At 42.8% G+C, this 22,087-nt stretch overlaps 3 protein-coding genes across 4 annotated transcripts in view; all 3 read right to left on the reverse strand.

Annotated features, from left to right (window-relative positions):
* Nucleotides 1–5,526: 5,526 nt before the first annotated feature.
* Nucleotides 5,527–9,181, reverse strand: LOC308136663 (uncharacterized protein). Its single transcript, XM_080505107.1, has 3 exons — nt 8,803–9,181; nt 7,004–8,289; nt 5,527–6,400 (listed from the first exon to the last, which is right to left on the reverse strand). The coding sequence occupies exons 1-3, from the start codon at nt 8,951–8,953 to the stop codon at nt 6,188–6,190; spliced, it is 1,650 nt and encodes a 549-aa protein (XP_080361233.1). The 5' UTR covers nt 8,954–9,181; the 3' UTR covers nt 5,527–6,187.
* A 637-nt stretch (nt 9,182–9,818) lies between these two features.
* rps13 (ribosomal protein S13) lies at nt 9,819–12,582 on the reverse strand. Its single transcript, XM_080505371.1, has 6 exons — nt 12,523–12,582; nt 12,026–12,074; nt 11,863–11,941; nt 10,715–10,884; nt 10,353–10,453; nt 9,819–9,887 (listed from the first exon to the last, which is right to left on the reverse strand). The coding sequence occupies exons 1-6, from the start codon at nt 12,543–12,545 to the stop codon at nt 9,854–9,856; spliced, it is 456 nt and encodes a 151-aa protein (XP_080361497.1). The 5' UTR covers nt 12,546–12,582; the 3' UTR covers nt 9,819–9,853.
* A 3,430-nt stretch (nt 12,583–16,012) lies between these two features.
* pik3c2a (phosphatidylinositol-4-phosphate 3-kinase, catalytic subunit type 2 alpha) overlaps nt 16,013–22,087 on the reverse strand; it is a 47,831-nt gene continuing 41,756 nt past the window's right edge. For both annotated transcript variants that reach the window (XM_080504979.1, XM_080504980.1), the window contains exons 26-33: nt 21,151–21,260; nt 20,570–20,777; nt 20,348–20,472; nt 19,993–20,110; nt 19,700–19,781; nt 18,864–18,970; nt 18,641–18,766; nt 16,013–17,922 (exon numbers count right to left, since the gene is read on the reverse strand). In XM_080504979.1, the coding sequence (XP_080361105.1) occupies nt 17,740–17,922; nt 18,641–18,766; nt 18,864–18,970; nt 19,700–19,781; nt 19,993–20,110; nt 20,348–20,472; nt 20,570–20,777; nt 21,151–21,260 (1,059 nt within the window). In that variant the 3' untranslated portion in view covers nt 16,013–17,739. The remainder of the gene's footprint in view (nt 17,923–18,640; nt 18,767–18,863; nt 18,971–19,699; nt 19,782–19,992; nt 20,111–20,347; nt 20,473–20,569; nt 20,778–21,150; nt 21,261–22,087) is intronic.

A 22,087-nucleotide genomic window follows, 5' to 3' on the forward strand; every position in this document is an offset into this window, starting at 1 on the left:
AAGGTGGCGTTTTATCCGAGATATTCTCTAGGACTTTGTGCAATAGTGTTGTTCTGTTGTATTTTATGAATGTGAGCTCTCATGTGAAATATCCGCGAACTCTCATCGGCCTGGTGTGTTCATTTTCCCCTTTTTTAAAAAAAAAACATTTGTTTCTTGTTGTTTTATTTACTTGTTCACGCGCCACCCGATGCACATGTCACAGCCCTCACCGAGGACCAGTCCAACAGTAACATCCCCACGGTCACCTCACAGACTGTATTTCCTACCGTGCCAAATGATGAAGCAATATTTTCATTTGCAGTCAGACGTCCATCCCGCGAAGCTGTAGCCCACATCCCAACCATGCATGAAGTTATTTAGCACTCGATGTGAATGTGCCTCAACAAATACAGTGTATCGTGTGAATGCTGTTTGAAATAAAACACAGTTCAAGAGTAACCGTCTGACGGCCTGTAATGTTGATGAAACCTCCGATTACTGTGAAGCGTGTTTCCTAAAACGTTACAGTGAAGCTGGTCGACACTGATACTGTCACAAAACAAGAGCTTGAATATCGGACCGATATGTTTGATGGTTTTTTTTTTTACTGACCAGGCAGTGACCACAGACAGACACTCTCAAGGAGGCAAATCACAACTTCCTGTTCAGCCACTTCACAGGATTATTAATTTCCTCGGGGGTTTTGTCAGTGTGTTGGGTCTCGGCTTGAAGGGCTTCCAGGATGAGCCAAGGCCCCCGTGCACCACAAGTTCTTTTATTTCTATTTTATTTTTTTTACAGAGAAAGAGTATGGACACATCAAAGAGAAAGAAAAATATATCTTGCCTCATTGTGTCTCCATACACTCTTTGTTGACACCGTCATGAGCCTGGCTCGTTTTACCCCACTGGTGATGTTCAGTAGTAATCCTGCTTCTACAAACTAGTATTTGTGTCTCCAGTTTGTGAGCATTTGCTGTTTTTTTACTTTGACCACAAGAGAGCAGGAGACGTCAGTGTTCTTCTCCAACACTGTGTGTGTGTGTGTGTGTGTGTGTGTGTGTGTGTGTGTGTGTGTGTGTGTGTGTGTGTGTGTGTGTGTGTGTGTGTGTGTGTGTGTGTGTGTGTGTGTGTGTGTGTGTGTGTGTTCTGCTGGACATCATCAGTGAAAGTAGTCATTCAGAAATGTCTGTAACTGAAGAGCAATCTACAGAATGTGTATGTAATTAACTAAACAACACGGGACAGAAATATATGTAAAGTTTAAAACATAAGCAGATAAATACGAGTAAAGAAAAGAAACTGGGGGAAAAAAATAGAACAACAAAAAGCAATTGATGTGTTTATAATTAACCCTGATTTCAAGTTTGGGGATAAAAGTTTTGGCAGCTCGTTTGATTTCAGACTTAAATTCCAGGATTAAACAAAAGAAAAAAAGACCACATGTAGGTATTTAATTTAAAAATGTAAGAAGCATATGAACTTTTTTCGGGAACTAATACCAAAGTAGCCTTTTAATGTAATGAAAGATTCACCGTGTAACATCAGTTCACTGGATTTAGAAATCATCCCGGAGATTTCTGATGACAGGACAAGTGCCTGCACACTTGCTTCATGTTGGTATCGAATTAATTTTTGTTTGTCATAATCAAGAAACAATCTGCAGTATCTGGTTAGTCGTAGAAAACCTGTTTGACTAAAGACTGCCTGTCATGTAACAACCAAACAGTGTCCGAATGACTCCAAACATAACTTGTAGTCTCACCATGTTTATTAAAGAAAATACCAATACTTTGCCAATCTTTGGAGATTGAAGGTCATCCAGATGTTGATGGGGTCGCATGTCACTCAAGAGACAACAGTTCCTCAGACTGGACACTGCAGGAATGCAAAGCTGCAGGGTGGCGTGTGAAGATTATCTGAAGCTCAACGCTTCTGTTATGAGAGATGATTGTTGGAGGATGTTGTGTTGACGCTTCAGAGCCCAGTCACGTCTGTGACTTTTTGAGGGAAACTGCTAGAAACATCTGGTTGTCCTCTGCTGCAGGGTCTGTCCCTGCTGTCACTTGTCTGTAAACATGGTGTGTGTGTGTGTGTGTGTGTGTGTGTGTGTGTGTGTGTGTGTGTGTGTGTGTGTGTGTGTGTGTGTGTGTGTGTGTGTGTGTGTGTGTGTGTGTGTGTGTGTGTGTGTGTGTGTGTGTGCATTGTCACGTACCAAGGAGAGCTGAGTCCCCCAGTGGCCGAAAGGTGGCACTGCACCCATTAAAACTCGTGTGGGTGTTGGTCACACACTAATCCACATAATTACCTCATTCTTTACTATAGGTTAGAATGATGATGATGATGATGATGATGATGATGATGATGATGATGATGATGATGATGATGATGATGGTGACATTTTTATTGTGTTTCATTTAATTTCAAACTAAACCCACAGAATCAAACCTGTGGGTTTAGTTCTGTTGACTACAGAAATACAAAATGTGCATGGAGAAAAACAGAACAATGTAAAGATGCATTGTGCAAGTGGCGTGCAACAGAGTACCGTGGGGACATTCCAGCTGTGGTTATTATACTGTAGCAATACTCAGGAAAATTGGATTTGTGGCTCTTTGTGTTCCTGCACTCTGTCTGTATGAGCTGCTGTCAGACACAATAGCTGCTGGAAGGTTGCATCATCAGCTAATTGTGACCCAGGAGAGACCCTCCTCTGGCAGGCGAGTTGGAGGGCCGGTTGTATGTGTGTGTGTGTGTGTGTGTGTGTGTGTGTCTGCCTCTTCTTCTGCTGCTGCCGCCGCTGCCGCCGCCACTGCTGCTGCAATCACCTGCAATCCTTTCACCGCCTCACCACTCCTGCTGGTTGCCTGGAGACGGGGTCGCCTAGGCCACACAGAGCTAATGATGCTGGTGGGGAGGATGAGGAGGAGGGGGACGAAGATGGGGGGGGTATGTTCAAGAGGAATAAGGTAAGTGGTATCTGTGAAGAAGAGGCTGTCACACTCAAGAATCACTTTCATGTAAATGCAACAAAGCCATCAAGACGTCCTCTCCCTCCAAAATCATTTTCAATTAAAAAATGATTCTTTATCCATCTCCTATTCCATTTTATCCAAGTCGGGTTGCTGGGGAGCTGAAGTCGATGATCAAACACAGAGAAACAGTCACACCTGCATTTACACCTATGAGGAGTTTAAAAATCAGCAATTAGCTTCAAAAGAAGTTCTGTTAGTTTGGACCTTGGGGAGAAAACCAGAGACACACTGCAGGCAGATCAGGCACTGAAAGTCACACCAACACACAAAAGCATCCAAAAGCAAGCATGTCTGTGATTTTTCAGATTTCTTTCTAAAATTATGAACAACAGAACAATCTGAACAATACATGAACATATATATCCTCACAGGCAAAAACAATTAGAGACGTTGTTCGATTGTAGGTTAAAATGAGTCAATCCTCCCAACCAGAGATCATTATTCTCACTCATCCTCCTCATCTCTTCACAAAGTTCATACGTGGCCTCCAGACATTCTCAACAAAACACCTTCTTCTTCACTCTCAGTATAATTGTAATTCACTCTGCTGGTAAAGACACCATCTCTTTCCATTTGTGTGTGATAATAATGTCTTTGCTTGCAACAAACAATTAACAACCTTTCACACTTTGTGTATCTTCAATTTTCAGGGTATAATCTCAAAATGAGGAAAACTGAAAGCTCCCAATGTTCCTGCATTCCCACATACAATGCCACGGCACTTTTGTTTTCAGTATGTTTGGTACATGTGTTTGGAATATTTGGGTGGCATTTGTTTAATTGTATTAGTGTTATATAAATTCCATTGACCATTTGTATTGGAGCAACCTTAAACTGGAGTTACCGGCTTGTTTCTGAGCTTTGAAACAGACCGACTCCCATTCTTCCATCCACACATTTGTCCATGCATTCAACCTTTCTAGCAAATGTTCTGCTGATTATGACATAAATAATGTGTATATGTCTGAGATTTATCCTCTTTAAGAAGTGTGTGTGCGATTTTATTGTGTTTATCTGGCCGTTGGCCCTTCTGATATCTACAAACCTAATAATGGAAATCAAAACTTCACGCAAAATTCATTTTGAGAAACTGCATTTGGATTTGGAGACAAAACTAAAACGAGATTTGGGATTTATAAACTGTTTGACATCCAGACTCTGAACAAAGAAAAACAGTCCCCACAAAACACATTTCCTGTTTATGTGTTTCTTTTTTTTTTATCTTAAATAATTATACATGGTTGCTGGTATATGTATTAAATGCATTACCATCATTCATATTATAACACAAACGGACAGTTATGGTGCTTTCAATTGGAACACTGCTTTTCCTGGGAGAACAGCGGGCGATGGATTATTTGCACAGCTGTGTGTGTGTGTGTGTGGGGGGGGGGGGGGGGGGGGGGGTGTTGCACAGAAGACCTCCAACTGAGTTGACACAGCAACAGTGTCAATGATTGCTCACCTTTGCACCACTTTGTGTGTGTGTGTGTGTGTGTGTGTGTGTGTGTGTGTGTGTGTGTGTGTGTGTGTGTGTGTGTGTGTGTGTGTGTGTGTGTGTGTGTGTGTGTGTGTGTGTGTGTGCGTGCGCGTGTGTGTTTGGGAGACGTGGGGAAACCTGTTAATTGATTTCATCCCTCAGGAAAGTCGTTTCATCATGCTCTGTGTTTTTAACCCTTGTCTTACGACAGCCTTACAGCAGTCAGACTGCACGGAGACTCAAAGCCTGCTGGGAAATTACAAGATGAAGTGTGTGTGTGTGTGTGTGTGTGTGTGTGTGTGTGTGTGTGTGTGTGTGTGTGTGTGTGTGTGTGTGTGTGTGTGTGTGTGTGTGTGTGTGTGTGTGTGTGTGTGTGTCACATGATAAGGAAATGATGAAGGAGTTGGTTGAATATTGCGCTGGTTGGATTATGAGATTATGATAGAAACTAAAACTACTACATTCCTCACGTGAAGGAAAGATGTGTTGGATTTTTTTTTTTTTAAAAACCACGAAATTCAGTTGAAACAGAATCGAGGACAATGTCTACACTTCTAATTATCAACAGCAGTGACCCATCAACCTCAAGTCAATGTCCACATTCTGCTTCCTGTGTATTTGTCAAAGCTCACACTCCCTCAGACGATGGCCACCTGAACTAGGAGTTTGGAGACGTTAGTTTTGATCACTGAGGTGATTTTTTGTGTCGGCGCCTTTAAATTTGAATCGATTTTTATTCGTATTTGAAACCTCCGAGGATGTTTGACTACAAAATATCTGCACATTTCTCACTTGAAACTTGAGTCAGACTCTGCAGCTGTCAAGTTTGAAGTACTACTTGCAGTAAACACTTTTAAAAATATTTTAAAAAGACACCAGGAAGCTTTGTTACTCCCTTTCCATTTAAACGAGGCTTTGTCCAGTAGTTCCACTTCTTCTTCACACAAGTGCAACCAACCAAACAGGATTTCAAACCTGTTATTCGTCGCGCCTCTTCTTTACATTTAATAACAGCAAAGCAGACCTTCACTTGAGTGAAAACACATTTTATTGATCGTACAAAGCACCTAATGGTGGTTTTCTATGGACAACAGTTGGACTGGGCTACGTGATGTTACCATGAGAAGTTGAGTGAGTCACAGAGGACAAAGTGTTGTGGAAACATAAGAAATGTGTCCGACTGTGAGCCCCGATGTAAGAAAATACAAACTTTTTTTCCCCCCCACCAGTAATTGAAAGGCATTCATCATGCTTAAATAAAACTTTTCAACACTTTGGACAATAAACTCTTCTCTTCTTATGATATCATCTTTTGCTTTTTTTCCCCCCCGCCGACTTATATCTACTAAAAAGTGTGTTTTCACACATACAAAAACACTCACAAACCAACAGTACAAAATAAACAACAAGCTCCATAGGGCAGAAATAAGTTACATTACTAGGTCAGTATATAAGGCGTACAAAAAAAACAACATTCCACACGTTAATGCTGAGGTTAACAAGAGAAAGTGTCAGTCAGTGCAACAGGAACACAATGTATAAAACCTTCTGAGGTACAAGGTTGCTCAACATGACACCAAACAGTAAGGTCGGCCCAACATCAATATTCTAAACGGCCTAAATCAAAATCACTGTTGCATTGCAACCAATCACGAGTTCTCATCCACAGAAGGAAATGAAACATTCAGTGTTTATTTCAAGGCACGTTGCTCCAGGCGGGCCCAGATCTTCTCTCGGTGGGACGGGGTCAGGCAGGAGCCCATCGCTTTCTCAGTCTCTTGGACTCGCCTCCTGAAACGGTCGCGGTCTCGCGCCATTTGCTCCCAGGGTCCTTTGCGGGAGTCCTGCCGAGCAAACTGCCAGGTCCGCAGGACGTGGACCTGCACGGTGGGAGAGAAGCGCACCTGAAGCAGACGGGAGAAAACAGAAAACGTATCAAATCCACACGTCCGTCTAGTAAAAATGTTTTCTATATAACAACTCCGGAGGGTTTCTTCCCCCCCAGTCTGATGGAACAAAGCACTTAGTGACATTTCTTTGCAACACTGCTGCAACTTCATTTAGTGTGCATGCAAGACAAATCCTCTGCTGACTCGCCGGAGTCACGTGACCGCCTCAGCCATGACGACGGGCAGCGTTGCTAACCGACGACAAACAAGGCCGCGGCGGTGAGTTGAAGCTCTTATCTACAACCCAGTGACTCAACAGAAGCCACACCCAGCGTTACCAGTAATTTTAAATATGAGGTCACGTGCTCCGGTGTCAGGCTGGGCCAGTGAGGCGGAGGGAAGCCATCGACTTCTTCTTTAAACTAACCAAAGAATTCACGTGAACTGAAAATGTGTATGTTGCAGCAATGTGACCTATTAAGACTATAGCCTCTGTGTGCGTGTGTGTGTGTGTGTGTGTGTGTGTGTGTGTGTGTGTGTGTGTGTGTGTGTGTGTGTGTGTGTATACACAAAGCTCCTATTTACTGCTTTCAGAGTGTTTACTTATCAAATATTTACCTTCTTCTGGGTGCTGTTGGCCTTGCTTTGCCTCTTCTCTCCTGTGGGCGACTGAACTTTTTGTCCAGGTCGTCTCCAGGGCACCAGGGTTCGTTCTGGATGCGAGTGACGCTTCAGGTGCTTCTCTGGCAGACGCGGCTTCACAGCTCTGAGCTTCCTGGACGCTTCAAACGCGAGTTGGAGTGACGCTGCTGCTGGAGCTGTCGGGGAGCTGTGGAGGCGGGCCTGGAAGTTCAGGGGGTGGAACGGGTCATCCTTTTGGAAGAGAGACCTCCACAGCTGGTCTTCCTCGTCATCCTCAGACGAAGCAGGGAAGCTGCTCTCCCTCTCGTCTGCGTCGGAGTTGGACTTGGAAGGAGGAGCGGGCAGAGAGGCCTGTTGCCTAGCGACTGTGGGACCGGCGACGCTGACTGTGCACGCAGTGAAGCACATGGGATTGTAGGGGTCCTCGGCGCTACTGAAGAAGTCCCACAGCCTTTCGCTCTCCTCATCCACGTCGGGGCTGGAGCTGTCTGAGCTGGCCCAGCTGCTCTCGCTGTCGGAGCGACTGACCAGGATGTTGAGGCCTTGAGGCCCGGGCATCTCCTCAGCAGCTGTGCTCACTGACCTCAGGTCAGAATCACGGCCGTGCCTGGCCTCACTTCTACTTTTGCCCAAATTTGTGTTTGTGGTGATGCAGGCCGAGAAGAATAAAGGGTTGTAAGGGTCACTGGATGTAGATAAAGAGTCCCAAAGCGCCTTGCTCTCTTCACTATCAAACTCTACTACGTTTTGGTCTTCCTCGCCACTCCACTGAAAGCTCCTCTCCTCTTTTGGGGCGTCTTGTTTGACAACTTTCTTCTTCTTCTTCTTCTTTGCATCCTGCATGAAGACCTTCTCGTTGTTTTGATGGCGGCCCTCACTAGAGCTGTCGCTGCTCGACACAAAGATGTTCCAGTCGCCGGGGAAGCCCATTTTCCAACTGGATTGGTGTCCAAGGAAGAGGTTCTCTTCTTTACCGGATGTTCTTGACACAAAGTCGTCCACAAGCCCACAGCACAGGTCGTCGGCGTGCAGGCTGGACAGCAAGGCCTCAGCGGTAGACTTCCCAGCAAAAGGGTCGTCGACGTCAGCGCAGAAGTTGGACAGAGGGTTGGAACCTCCCACGATGACTCCGTTGTCTCCGTCGAACAGCGACGAGAAGAGGAACGACTCGGTTGTGTTGGTCGCTGTGGTCATGTGCTGGATGGGCTGACCAGACTCGTCTGTGATTCTCACGTGAACCTCGAACCTAAACATTTGAAAAACTGGAAAAAAAAAAAAATTGAAAAGTGATTTAAAACAAGAAACTCAACATGACCTTAAGATTATACTTCAATATTCCCAAATGGGCTTCTTATTCTATGACATGAAATATAGTGTCAGTAATCTGGTTATTACTGGTTAATTTTGTACCTCACAGGGACTTTATACGTTTTGCAAAAACGCTTATAAAGCATATTGTTTATCATTTTGACAACATACATGCTTAAATACAGAATTCATACAACTTTAGTTCGAAAGTCAATAAAAATAAAAAATAAACTTTCTATCAGCTCTAAAATATTAAGACAAATGATTCATTATAAATAATGAGTTTGTACACTAAGTTAGACTTGAAAGCTTTAACTGAATAGCTCATGAAAACATAAAATTGGCCATAAACTTTAAAACTGAAAGAAAAAGACAGCACTCTGTGGTAGTAGGATTTTCCTGGTGACCCTTAACGCATCGTAACGACTGTTTCGAAACAAAGCACAATAACGTTTTCCTTTTCTCACCCGACATGCAGGAGTAGTAAATGACTTGAAGCAGCAGCCGGAGCTGTTCCCACAGCACGGTGAGCATTTGTTTCGTCCGGGGCAGAAGCGCCATCCCCCCGCTGCCAAACCTCTCCATCGCCGACCGCTCGGATCCAACAACCGCGGCCATGTTTGACGTCTCTTCCTCGGATCCAACGGCTGTGGCGAAAAGGGTTAAAAAAATCCTCACGTATTCTGATATTCCTCGTCGAAAACCAACGGATTTCGGGTAGTTGTAGGTGACGGATGAGCGTCAATGTGCTGTCGCTTCATTTTCCGGCAGGTATGTGCCATTTTTTGGGTGTCGTTCGTCAAATAGTTGCTCGCGGGGTCTCCATATTTCTCGGTTGTGTCTTCGTGCTCGTCATTAAGGTGAATGTCTGGATGTTGCAATAGTCTTCGTTAAAATAAACATGGTGACGTCACGCTGCCCTCTGATTGGACTGAACAACTGACGCTCAGGAAATATTCAGCCAATCACGTCGGAGATCCCACCCCAACGTTTCTTGGTGACACATGGAAATTGCCAGTATTTTCCGAGGAAATTCCCACTTTCTAATTCTATTCGTCAGCCACCGATCGGTTTAGCTATGCCATTATTATTATTATTTCTAAACTCGTCCCTTGCCCTTTGGAGCACTGACCCAAAAAGTACATAATATCAAAACATGTAGTGTTCAGGAAAAGGTTGCTTCAAGTTTTATAAATGATTCAGTTAACCCCCCCCCCTAAAAAAAAAAAAAATCACAAAAAACAGAAAAAATGGCCCATACGGAGCCTCTAGTTTTGGCCCACAGGCCATATGTTCGTCAACCCATTAATGATGGCTAATAAAGGGGAGCTCATGTTGAGGATGGAGCTGCCAGGCAACGTCAGACGAACATGATTCATGGACGACGTGTGGCATCGTAGAACACAGGAGTCGACAATATATTAGACAAACATCCTTCAAAACCAAACAGGAAAATGTCAAAAGAAGACGAGCACACAACCGCTAATTTCAACTGTTTTATTAATCCAAAAGTGTTGTTTATGCCACCAGAGCAGAAGCTGTAGAAGACTCGCTGTAAACAAGAGAAGGACAACATCAGAGTTTGAACAGACTCAAGTCTGTGTACACATCACAATGCTTATAAATGATTTCTGAGCTCATATCAGGCTTTAAAAATAAAAATCACTGCGTTAGATTCCAATGATCACACCAAGTTAAAATGTGATAAAAGGAGACACCTGTAGAAATGTATGGTTTGTATGAAGGGGACTGGCAGAGGTGGCACCAAGTAGCCACTCTGCTAATTTACCTCCATTTTTTAATCGAGCACAACAGAAATATCACAACTCTTAAAAAGTGAAGAGCAGGACAATGAATTGTGCATTTCTACAAGTACAGGTGGAGCAGTCACTGTAAATCAAAGTTTATTCTCTTTCCCCCCCCCCCCCCCGACAAGAAATGCTTGAGTTGAGCACTTTTTATTCATTTTCATATGTTGAATATTTTACTTCCACTATGAGAGAGAAGCAATACGTACTACTTCCAGTTGGGGGCCAGTACTCTCTTGGTCTTGTAGTAACGGGCCAGCCTGTGGATCCTGCTCTCGATGAGAATCAGGCGGAACTTGGCGTCCTTGTCCTGCAATTACAGTCACGGTGATGGTTAATCGAGTCCCTGTACAACTGATAAGCATGAATTGTGTCAATGCCAGAGACACATTTCAAATAATTCAAGTGGAACTACCAGCAACTCTTTTAAAGTGGTAAACTAATGCACAGTATTTGATAAATAACTCGTGACAACTTTTGAAAGAGTATCCGGAGCAATGTACAAGTCATAAAAACTTTAGGAGCGTTCAGATAAGAACAATTGACTGACTATTAGTCAAGCTTTACGTACCTTTCGGTTTCTCTCCAGATGCTTCCTGACGGCCACAGCCTTCTTGATGAGGTGGTAGAGATCCTCAGGCAGGTCAGGGGCCAGTCCCTTGGACTTGAGGATCCTCAGGATTTTGTTGCCAGTGACAAAGCGGACCTGGGCCACACCGTGGGAGTCCCTCAGAATCACACCTAAAATGAAAGGTCAAAAAGAGCTGAAAAACGACTCACAACCCACCCAAACTCTTCAGATCCATTTCTACAGCTCTATGGAAATAAACATGCTCAATAGTAAATGGTGTTAAAAACAACAGTTGTAATGTGTTCCAATTGAGCAAAGTAAAATAAAGACCAACACTCTTTAAATCTTACAAATCTAAGCCTGTTTAACATTTTCCCCCACTGATGAAATGGATTTTCATCAGTGGGGGAAAATCACAAGGCCTTTAAATATATCTGCAAACATAACTTAACACCCTATTAAGCTATGAAATGTAAAGCAGAAATGTCTGTTGTGACCGAAGCAACTTGCAGAACCTGAACAGTAACGCTCAAGAAAGTATTTCATGGGAATTGAAATACACAAACTACCACAGTTGAGCCTTCTCTACAGATTTTGACAAAATGTGTTGCTTCTACAAATAATTTCTTCACTTCTAATGAGTTTCTATTATAGGTCACAACAACAATGAAACCGCGAACAGGCAATGTGTTACTGCACAAAGCACATAAAAGAATAACACACTGGGCCTCGGCTGAGAGGCATTGAGCGAAACAATGCTGATCAGTTAGTTAGAACTGGCTTGTGCATTTGTGAAACAGTCTTTACCTACATTTTCTATTGGTTCTATGAGTTTTTTTCCTAATTTTGCTTGCATGAGTTAGCTTGGTCTGTTTTTCTTAATTTTGTTGGTTCTCTGAGTGTGTGCATTTGTCAATTGGTGGCCTCGATCTGTGGTGCTTTTTAGCCTTACCGTGGTATTTCTAAGTTACTTTGTGTGTACTTTCATAGCACTTTTCACCTAAACTTTAAAAGTATATCAATTTATATCAAAAGAGGCATCTGTAAGGCCTACCACTTAAATATACAACTCTTAAACTTTCTCAGAAATTACTTTAGTGAACAAGGCCAAGATAATACCAGATGTACACAGCTTAAACAACGCTTACCGATCTGAGAGGGAGTCAGACCCTTTTTGGCCAGCTTGAAAATCTGCTCTTTTACGTCATCAGAGGTGAGTTTCAGCCACTATAGGGGAAAAAAAGACATGTCTGTGTTAATGAGCATAAAGGTGAAACGTCAGCTGCTGCATATGATCCAAGATGTACTCACAGTGGGAACACTACGCCTGTAAGGCAGAGCTGACTGGGACAAGCCCTTTCTGCAAGAGAAAAAAATAATATTTGATGGGATATTCAGAAAGTATTATTGAGCCACCATCTGCATTTTACTGGATTCGACGGGCCGGCTAATGCTAGCTCCAGACCTGTGCTAGCGCCACACAAGGCAGGGCCTCTAAAACGGTAACTTGGCATCAGTAACAACACTAAGAGACATTAATATTGTGCTATAAGTTATATTATTGGAGTTTATAAGTTGAACTTGGTCAGTGAAGTCGCTTTAGCCGCTAACATGCTAACGTGGCTATTAGACGTGAGAGACGGAGATGGATGTCGATGAATCTACATGAGATTTCTCATTTCCTCGAGACACCAAGTCCCTTATTTCCGTCCCCAGTCTGCTAAAACACAATTAATGATCATCTCCTGTCTCGATATAGTCTCTGCGGAGGGAAAAAAGTGAGTTTTTTCGATAAAACGGGAGCTCACCCGGGAGCGTGCATGCGACCCATGATGGCGGTAGAGGAAGAGAGGCCTCACACGAGTCAGAGACGGCTGTTCTGCGCCTGCGTCGGAAATGACGCAACGACGTACTGACGTCAGGGCGTGCGTCCTTCAGTCAACAACACACAATTTATTGTCGCTTCAACAGAAGTCACAATTTCTTGCTTTAATACACCCGATTTTTTTTGTGGTATTAAAGTGATAAAAAGTGGCGTCTTGGCGCGGCCGTCTGAAACATAAAGTTTATTCTAAGACGAGTGATCCAAATCATAATTCCAGAGTAAGTGTAATTGAATCCATTTAAAAAATATATTATTTTAGTGTATACATCTTTATCCCCAATGGTATTTTGGATGGGGTGCCCCCTGAAGTCTTTTTCCATGCCTTTCCATTTAGCTGTGTATTCTAGTTTACACCAGCTTATCAAGTAATGATGCCGAGACGCATAAAAGTATTCTATCAGTTTTGGGAAGTTGATTGATATTTTTAATGTGTTCAATGTAGTAATCACTACAAGTTAAATTTATTTAAAAGCACACATTCCAATCAGTTGTGTAATTTATTCTTTTGTTTTGCACTGACTACCTGTGTACCAAACGATTGACTTTAAAATCTTTCTGCAGGTCTCCAAAGCTTTGAATGGTCTGAGGCCGAAATACATCTCAGATTTACTTGTAGAATATAAAACCTCCAGAAAGATCTCTGAAGTCCTCAGGAAGAGGTTTTCTCAGTGTTCCTAGAGTAAGAAACAAACAAGGTGAGACAGCTTTTAGTTTCTACGCTCCTCACCTGTTGAACAAACTTCCTGCACACTTGAAGACTGCCGACACGCTCACTTCTTTTAATTGAGGACTTAAAACATTCTTATTTGCACATGCATTTGAATAAAAATAGATTTTACTTCTACTACTTATCTTAATAAATACTTTTCCTCACTATTTGTTTTAATGCATTTCTTTAATTTCTTCTAAAGCTTTAATGTATTTCTTTTATTCTGTATTTCTTTATTTTATTTCTTTGTAAAGCACTGTGAATTGCCTTGTGCTTGAATGGTGTTTTATAAATACATTTGCCTTTCCTTTCCTTGTGTTGGCTCCACTAACTGTTTATATATCTTTGTTTGTGCAGTTTTTATTGCTTAAATTAAAATTTACATCAGAAAAATCTCTGATAAACATTTATAGTAAAATCGTACGTATATCCCGCGAGAACTAAAGACACACACTTAAAAAGACTTCCAAGTAATGATAGATATCATGTCTCATTCAAAGCATTGTGAATGTGTATGTGGGTATGAATGTAAAACTGTAAAATGTATTATAAAAAGTTAAATATAGATATAGCATGACATTCATATAAAAAATTCCCCTCTCGCCCTCCGCGGGCGGTCACCTGTTTTTCTATTCCAAGCTCGGGTCCTCTACCAGAGGCCTGGGAGCTTGAGGGTCCTGCGCAGTATCTTTGCTGTTCCAAGTACTGCACTTTTCTGACTGAGATGTCCGAGGTTGTTCCAGGGATCTGCTGTAGCCACTCCTCCAGTTTGGGGGTTACTGCCCCGAGTGCTCCGATTACCACTGGCACTACTGTCACCTTCACCTTCACCACAAGCCCTCTCCAGCTCCTTTCTGAGCCCTTGGTATTTCTCAAGTTTCTCATGTTCCTTCTTTCTGATGTTACCATCACTTGCTATTGCTACATCCACCACCACGGCTTTCCTCTGCCCTTTATCAACCACCACGATGTCTGGTTGGTTCGCCATTACCATCCTGTCTGTCTGTATCTGGAAGTCCCACAGGATCTTCGCTTGGTCATTCTCCACCACCTTTGGGGGTGTCTCCCACTGTGACCTTGGGGTTTCCAGACCATACTCCGCACAGATGTTTCGGTACACTATGCCAGCCACTTGGTTATGGCGTTCCATGTATGCTTTCCCAGCCAGTATCTTGCACCCTGCAGTTATGTGCTGGATTGTCTCAGGTGCCTCTTTGCACAGTCTACACCTTGGGTCTTGTCTGGTGTGGTAGATCTGGGCTTCTATGGCTCTGGTGCTCAGAGCCTGCTCCTGTGCAGCCAGGATGAGGGCCTCTGTGCTGTCCTGTAGGCCAGCCCTCTCTAGCCATTGGTAGGACTTCTTGAGATCAGCCACTTCAGTTAAGTTCCAGTGGTACATCCCATGTAGGGGCTTGTCCTCCCATGATGGTCCCTCTTCCAGCACCTCCTCATCTCGCCATTGTCTGAGACTTTCGTTGAGTATGTCATCCGTTGGAGCCCTGTCCTTGATGTACGTATGGAGCGTGGATGTTTCATCCTGGATAGTGGCGCTCACGCTCACTAGTCCTCGGTCTCCTTCCTTACGGCTAGCATACAGTCTCAAGGTGCTGGATTTGGGATGGAACCCACCATGTATCGTGAGGAGCTTTCGTGTTTTAACATCTGTGGTCTGTATCTCTTCCTTTGGCCACCTTATTATACCCGCAGGGTACCTGATCACTGGCAGGGCGTAGCTGTTTATTGCCCTGGACTTGTTCTTGCCATTGAGCTGGCTTCTTAGGACTTGCCTCACTCGCTGGAGGTATTTGGCCGTTGCCGCTTTCCTTGTTGCCTGTTCAAGGTTGCCATTTGCCTGTGGTATTCCCAGGTACTTGTAACTGTCCTCAATGTCTGCTATTGTTCCTTCTGGGAGTGAGACCCCTTCAGTGTGGACTACCTTGCCTCGCTTTGTCACCATCCTACTACATTTCTCGAGCTAGATCCTGGTGGTGTGGATCTACAGCAATGACATATATATATATATATATATATATATAAATAAATTAAGAATGTGATGCCACAAATCCTTTTTACATATCACTCAGGAAGCAGGATGATTATAAAGCGTGATCACCAAGTACCCATGCCTCAACAATTCAAACCTGTTAAAAGAACTACGTAAATCATGATGGGCAGCAGGTCAATACGACATTGAACAGCCAGTTTAAGAGGCTGTCTGGTTTTCAAGCTGGGTTCTTTTACACATCATGCATGATAAAGTCTCACTTGAAATTCATGCACAAGATCGGTAGCCTGATTTCAAGCTCATGTTTCAGTACGAAGCCCTCAAATTGCTTTAATAATCACAATTTACAGGGGACGATAACCATATTTACCACAGAAAATACCGAGATACTACAGCATCTTTGAGAGGAATTCTCCAAACAAGTATTCTCCAGCCCGGGAGGTTTGATGTCAAACTAAGATCGTTCTTTGTCTTGCAGCTGCTCCCTTATCATCTGCATCCACTGGACTATTCTGCTGTTACATCAACCATTTGATGTCCTATTTCATTGCAGTGGCAGTACAGAGAGCAAGGAGCCTCCGACATCTCTGTCCCCTATCCTTTTTCCACGACATCAATGTCTCCCTCTCCTCTTTAGTACCAGGTCTCAGTCCAACAAATAACTTGTACAAACACAACATGACATATTTGTTCCAAAAACATTTAATTTGCTTTAGGAAAGAGGAATTACAGTACACACTGATCCATTTGGGCTAGAGGTCACCAATTAAGAATAAATAACTGGCCATGTTAATACAAACTCTGCTCGTGTTCTTTGTACAGTTACTAAAAGGATCAAGACACTAACATTTATAGTGTGACATAACTGTCTTGCAGATCTTTAAAAACTTAAGATTTTTTTTTCTTATTAAACATTAACAACTTTAGATTTTTTTATTTTAGAGAAGCAGCTAAGCTCATGCTCATGATCTTGTTCCCTTTTTGTGAAGCCACTCCCGAGTTTATAGCTGATTTTGACATTTCTCACTCCAACGTTGTAAAAGGCGGCGTGTTCTTGGACTTGGGTCGGCCGTAACCGTTAACCTATTCCCCAGTTGAGTCGGGTGGTAATGGTGACTCAGCCTCGCGTCCAGAACTCGGCTCCAACTCGGGCCCTAAACGTTGGTTTCAAAGCCGATGAGAAGTCCATTGAACTGCCTTCTAATCAGCGTGGCGATGCATCCACAACAGACAGGGAAAGCGTGTGCTGAAGCTTATGATACATATTCCCCTTTAAGATGTGCTGTGTGAAAATAGTCAAGTAAACACCATGAAGAAAAGACCTAGTAGTGTGCATTATTCTCTTTCCGATCTGACGACGACAAAATAAAAAATAAACAACCTCTGTGGTTCCTGTCCTGGTCTGGAAGAACTACCGATATAGCTTTACAGAATATAGATTTTTTTTTCTCCTTTAATAAGGACATATCCTATTGGTAATTTATATATAAGGCAAAGTTGAGCACTAAAAAGAGATTGTGAGCACAAACAAAGGCACCCTGATCACCTCCCGACGTGGGAGAGTGGTTTGATTTCATTTTTTTGTTTGGCACAACAATGGGGAATCTTAAGGTCACTGTTGATTTCTGGAATTTGGTGTGTGTGGGACTACTCTACCCAGGAGTATCTGCCGTGAAGCGAGACACCCTGACGTCTCCTATTTTGTCGAGCTAGAAAGAAAAAGAAAGACATCGAGGAAAACGTAAAAATGAGCCCCCCTCTCTAAAGTCCTTAAAAAATAAATGTGTCAATCTATATATACTCTCCTGAAAGTGAGCCGGTTTGGTCCTCTAATATCAAAATGTACAAAACATTACAGCTCTTTGTTATACTTAATGAAAAAGACAGGAAGAGGAGATGGTTTATCATGGAAACAATCTTGATTAGTTAGAATGGGGAGAGACAAACAGTGGAGGATGGAGAGCAAGGCTCCCCTTTGAGGCTTGGCCTGTCCGGTCGCCCTTTGAGGGCAAAAGAAGGAGGTTTCAACTCATTCACGTGACGTGGGGAATAACCCGGGGAGAGAAAACGACGGTTTTTCTGATAAAATTCAGCAGATACAGTTTGTCATACAAGCACAGCAGCCGTCTGTGACAACGCCTTAAAATGACACAATTCATTGTGACAGAACTTATTAATTTGGTTTCGGATTCAAACAGTAAAATATTGCTTCTTATACTTCAGACTCAAAAGTATCCGCTTCCAGACGAGTCCTGGAGTAGTGTTTATTTTCTTAATGGAAGTGGAGGTGACCAGTATTTTCAAGTAAGGTCGCGTTTTGCCTCATTTCCTGTGGGATCTTAATGCAGCCGTGGGTTTTGTCTGGAGCGGCGACGCCGCCACACCGCCGCCGCCACACCGCCGCCGCCACACCGCCGCCGGGGAGGCTAGAAGTAGGGGACGGCCGTCAACTTGTACCACTTGACCGTCTCCTTGCTGAGGTCAAAGTCTTTGAGTCTGAGTGTGATGCCGCCCAGAAAGTAGTTCTCGCGCAGCGACTCGGCACTGAGCACGCTCAGCTGCAACTCCCGAAGGCCGAGAGTCTCTTTGCTGTAGCCGCTGTACACCAGCTGTGGAGGGAGAGGACAGAAACACAAGTTCTCAATACCTGGAATAAACCCCCAGAAAAAGAAAACCCAGAGATCATACCACTTAATAACTGATTCACTTAATCATGAAAAGATTAGATGTGTGTAAGATACTTCAGCCTCGTATCTGTATGGCGTAAAACACTCCTGAGCTGCACTTAGCACTTCTTTGGAAAAAAAAAAAAAAAAAAAAAAAAAAAAAAAAAAAAAAAAAAAAAAAACATGCCAGACTTTACAAGACTCCGCAATAAGGCTCCAAATGATGCTTTTGGACGTTAGGCTCATTCCATTTCAAGGTCACTCACATTTATAATCAATTCCACATTTTCATGGTGCATCAGCGGGCCAGTTAAAAAAAAAAAAAAAAAAAAAAAAGGTGAATTTTGCATTTTAAATCCCAGGGATGGCTGACAACCGTCACGGATCACCTGTGAAACTTTGTCGTTTTGACTCAAGTTGTGACTCAAGTAAAATGTGTTTCAACATTACAACATCCTGCTGTAGAAGCTTTTACCAACAAAAATCAGCCAAATATTAATTTAAAAAAAAAACTCAACTGTTTTTGTGTTTGTATTAATTTGATTTAACATAATAAGTTCTGAAATGTGAGTTAAAGATGATCAGTTTGTAACCCGTAATTTCTATTAAACAATTTGCACCTTGTGTATATTAAAATGCATGAATCACAGTGTTTGCTAACCATCTCATTGAAAGTGGGGTTTCTGGTTTTCCTGGAGATTTTTGTCTTGCGTTTTGACGTCTTGAGTGGATCTGGCAGCAGGTAGGTTTTCACATACGGGTTGGGATCGGTTCCGTCTTCAGAGACCTGAACATTTAGAAGGAGATGGGTTTGAGGGCATGACAACGGGGCCGAGCGACAACGTGGGAAACGAAGCACTTCATCGATCCACTCGTGTGTTTACCAGGTCTTTGATGTGCATGACCATGGTGAAGAGAGTGCTGTTCCTGTAGGAGATTGAAAGCTTCACTTCCCCTTCCACCCGACCCGAGGTCGGACTCAGCGGAGGCTCTGCAACAGTCACATCAAGAGATCAGATGAGCTTTACGTGTCGCCTTGGGTTCCATTAAACACACATCAGGCATAAATACACCCGACTAATATTCTGTAGGTCACATCAAACTGTGATGCAAAGTGTATTCTGACAGTTTTCTATTAGAACCTGCATCAACTTCAGCAACAACCTGAGCTACAGGATCTTGTCAACCTGGTTCCTGTTAAACTTCTTCCAATCCAGTCGCTTTTCAAGTTTTTTTTTTTTTTTAATACATCAGCCTTAAAGGAAAGATGTTTGCTTACTTAATATTCTATGAGAAAGCGATGATCAGAACGTCTCCATGGTGTTAAGAGTTTTTCATTGGATCGACTGCTTTTTCAGCAGTCGATCCAATGAAAGACTTTTGGCCTCTTTTTGTATGACTTGATCACTAAAGCAGTTGTGGATCTTGATTTTGTTGCTGTTAAGTGTGATCTGTAAACTTGTCTGCATCTTTTCATACCAACTATGCTTCTTTCATGTAAACGATTTAATAGCAGCAGAAAATAATTGACACGCTACAATACTATAGTTGTGTATTCATTCTTTGTCACTTGGCTGATATTGAATAAGCTCGTCAAATTGTTTAAGGTCCATTCAGAAACTGAATACATTAATACCATCATTGCAAGACGAGCTAATCACAATATCAAAACCGAAAGGGTGCCGCAGCATGTGAAGAATAGAAAGAAGGAAATAATTACCAGGTGCTTTGGGCGTGGCGTCCAATCCTTCCGTCTTCTCATCCCGAGCAATGGGATGATAGAAGGTGTAGATCAGGTCACACTGAAAGACAATGACAAGGAGACGTTAATGAACAAGTCCTGCTCAAACCAATACAGCTGAGTTGACACAGCAACTGTGTCAATGATCGCTCACCTTTGCACCACTTTGTGTGTGTGTGTGTGTGTGTGTGTGTGTGTGTGTGTGTGTGTGTGTGTGTGTGTGTGTGTGTGTGTGTGTGTGTGTGTGTGTGTGTGTGTGTGTGTGTGTGTACCTGGTTGACCTCCACAGAGCTCCTCATCAGGTTGTGAACATAGTTGTTCAGCTCCAACTTCCTCTTGGCTGCGACCTCCTTGATGTGTGTACGACCGAGCACCATCTTGTTTGGGAAACTAGAGAGAAAGAGGGCAGCAATAAGTAATTTAATTACTCGGACTGAGACAAACTGATCGGCACTTCTATTTGTTGAGAAATAGCCTCAATGAATTATTTAGGCGACAGGATTAATTCGGGAGTAATAATTTAAACTCTGGCTGAAGTTCACCAGTCAAATGCACAGAGTGTAACAATGTTTGAAGTAATTTTTTTTTTTAAGCAATGGGAGTACGCGGACTGACATGACGGATTACCTCGGCAGCTTCCACAGAGGGAAGAGGATGGTCAGTTTATTGTGAAGCTCCTGAAACTCATCGAAAGTACGGAAGACAAACTGTGGCTCGTTGTGACCCTCCCTCATTATTCTCACCACGTACGTCTGCACAGAGACCAGAGAGGAAGGACGGGGGTCACGACAAGTCACCAGAAGCACAAAACCAGGAAAATTCAGTGATGGGGGGGAAGGGGGGGCTCACATAGTGCTTGTCGGGGTTGTATCTCTTCTGGAAAGAGAAAATGGAGGCGTGGACGATGCGGCCCTCCTGCTTTAAGGTGTACGTCTTCGGGGAGAAGGACAGGATTGGCTCATCGTTGGCTGGAAGGCCGGAGAAGCGGAGCTGGGCCAGGTTGTGAATGAAGAAGTTGAACTTGGTGGCCACACTTCCCAGACTGGACTCGATCAGCCTGAGCAACAGAAACGGTGCAGGAGATAAGGTCAAGGCAAATGGGCAACAAAAACAATCTTTCAAAGAAACGCCGACATGAATGCAGTCCGACTGGTTTGCAGTGTGTGGGTTTGTTGCCTCGTCTCCATCACAATACGACACTGCCACCTGGTGGACTTTACGTTTGTGACAAAAACAGGAAAAAAAGCAGGATGCCAGAGAAAGTTAAATGACAATATAAGAAGCCCGATCAAACCAGCAGCTGTGCATGTGGTAATAATAAATAAATGATGATTAAGTTGTTTAAATGTCCGATGGTTCGCACTGTTTTGAAGAAAAGCAGAGCAGAGAGTGACGAGTCTGAATCGCAGAGCAGCAGTTAGTGGATTTACCTCGTGAAGAAGACGGTGGCCTCAGCGTCTGTGTTGTGGGGCTGCAGAGCATCGAACACATACTTCAGGTCCTGAGAGCCGGTCAGCTCTGGGAGGCCCGAGGAAGTCATCTACCACACAATGATACGAGTCACGTAAAGAAATTAATGCGTGATCATTATTCAATAACTCATGGAAGCGAGTTTTTATCTGTGCAAAACACAGCCATGGTTGAACACTGGTTTATTTTTTTTATCATTGTTATTGTTATCAAAATAGCTAAAAGAATCTCCTGTATGGGTCACCTGTTTAATAATTTATCAAGTATTTATTGTTTAAATGTACTCATACAATGATCTGCACATTAACACTGAACTCCCTCTAGTGGTGAATATAGAAAGTCACGTTTGAGTGCATCTTTGTTCTAATGTATTCTATAAATAGGAGTTACGAAACCATGTTGAAGCATTGATTTATTATGAAGACAGAGCCGTTCTTTGCACTCACTGTTGCAGGTGCAAAGGGAAACAAGGTGGACACTTTAAAAAGGACCAGAAAAAGAAAATGCCGACAGCAAAAAGTTGGAGGCAAAGTAGAATGACAAGAAAAAGGCACATAATACTGTGCATGCAAAAGTGTATATCTGTACAAAGCTGTATATCGTCATGCACTGTATTGTATCTCAGAGTAACTGCCAGCCCCGAAACACATTCATTTTCTAAAAGAGACTAATGAAGCATCTGCTTGTATTTCTTTTTACAAGCATGTTCATAAAATAGTCTTAATAAGTGTCTCTATTCAGTTGCTGTTTAAAAGAACTATAATGTTTCATCACTGGAGGCCTCTCTCAATCTTGGAAAAAAAGCAAGATTGTTGTAATGTGGTTTATAAATGCACTGTATTTAAATTAATCAACATTGGCTGAAATTGAATAATAATGAACTTCATAAATGTATCC

Source organism: Blennius ocellaris (genome assembly GCF_963422515.1).
Source record: "Blennius ocellaris genome assembly, chromosome: 11".
Classification (NCBI taxonomy): Eukaryota; Metazoa; Chordata; class Actinopteri; order Blenniiformes; family Blenniidae; genus Blennius; species Blennius ocellaris.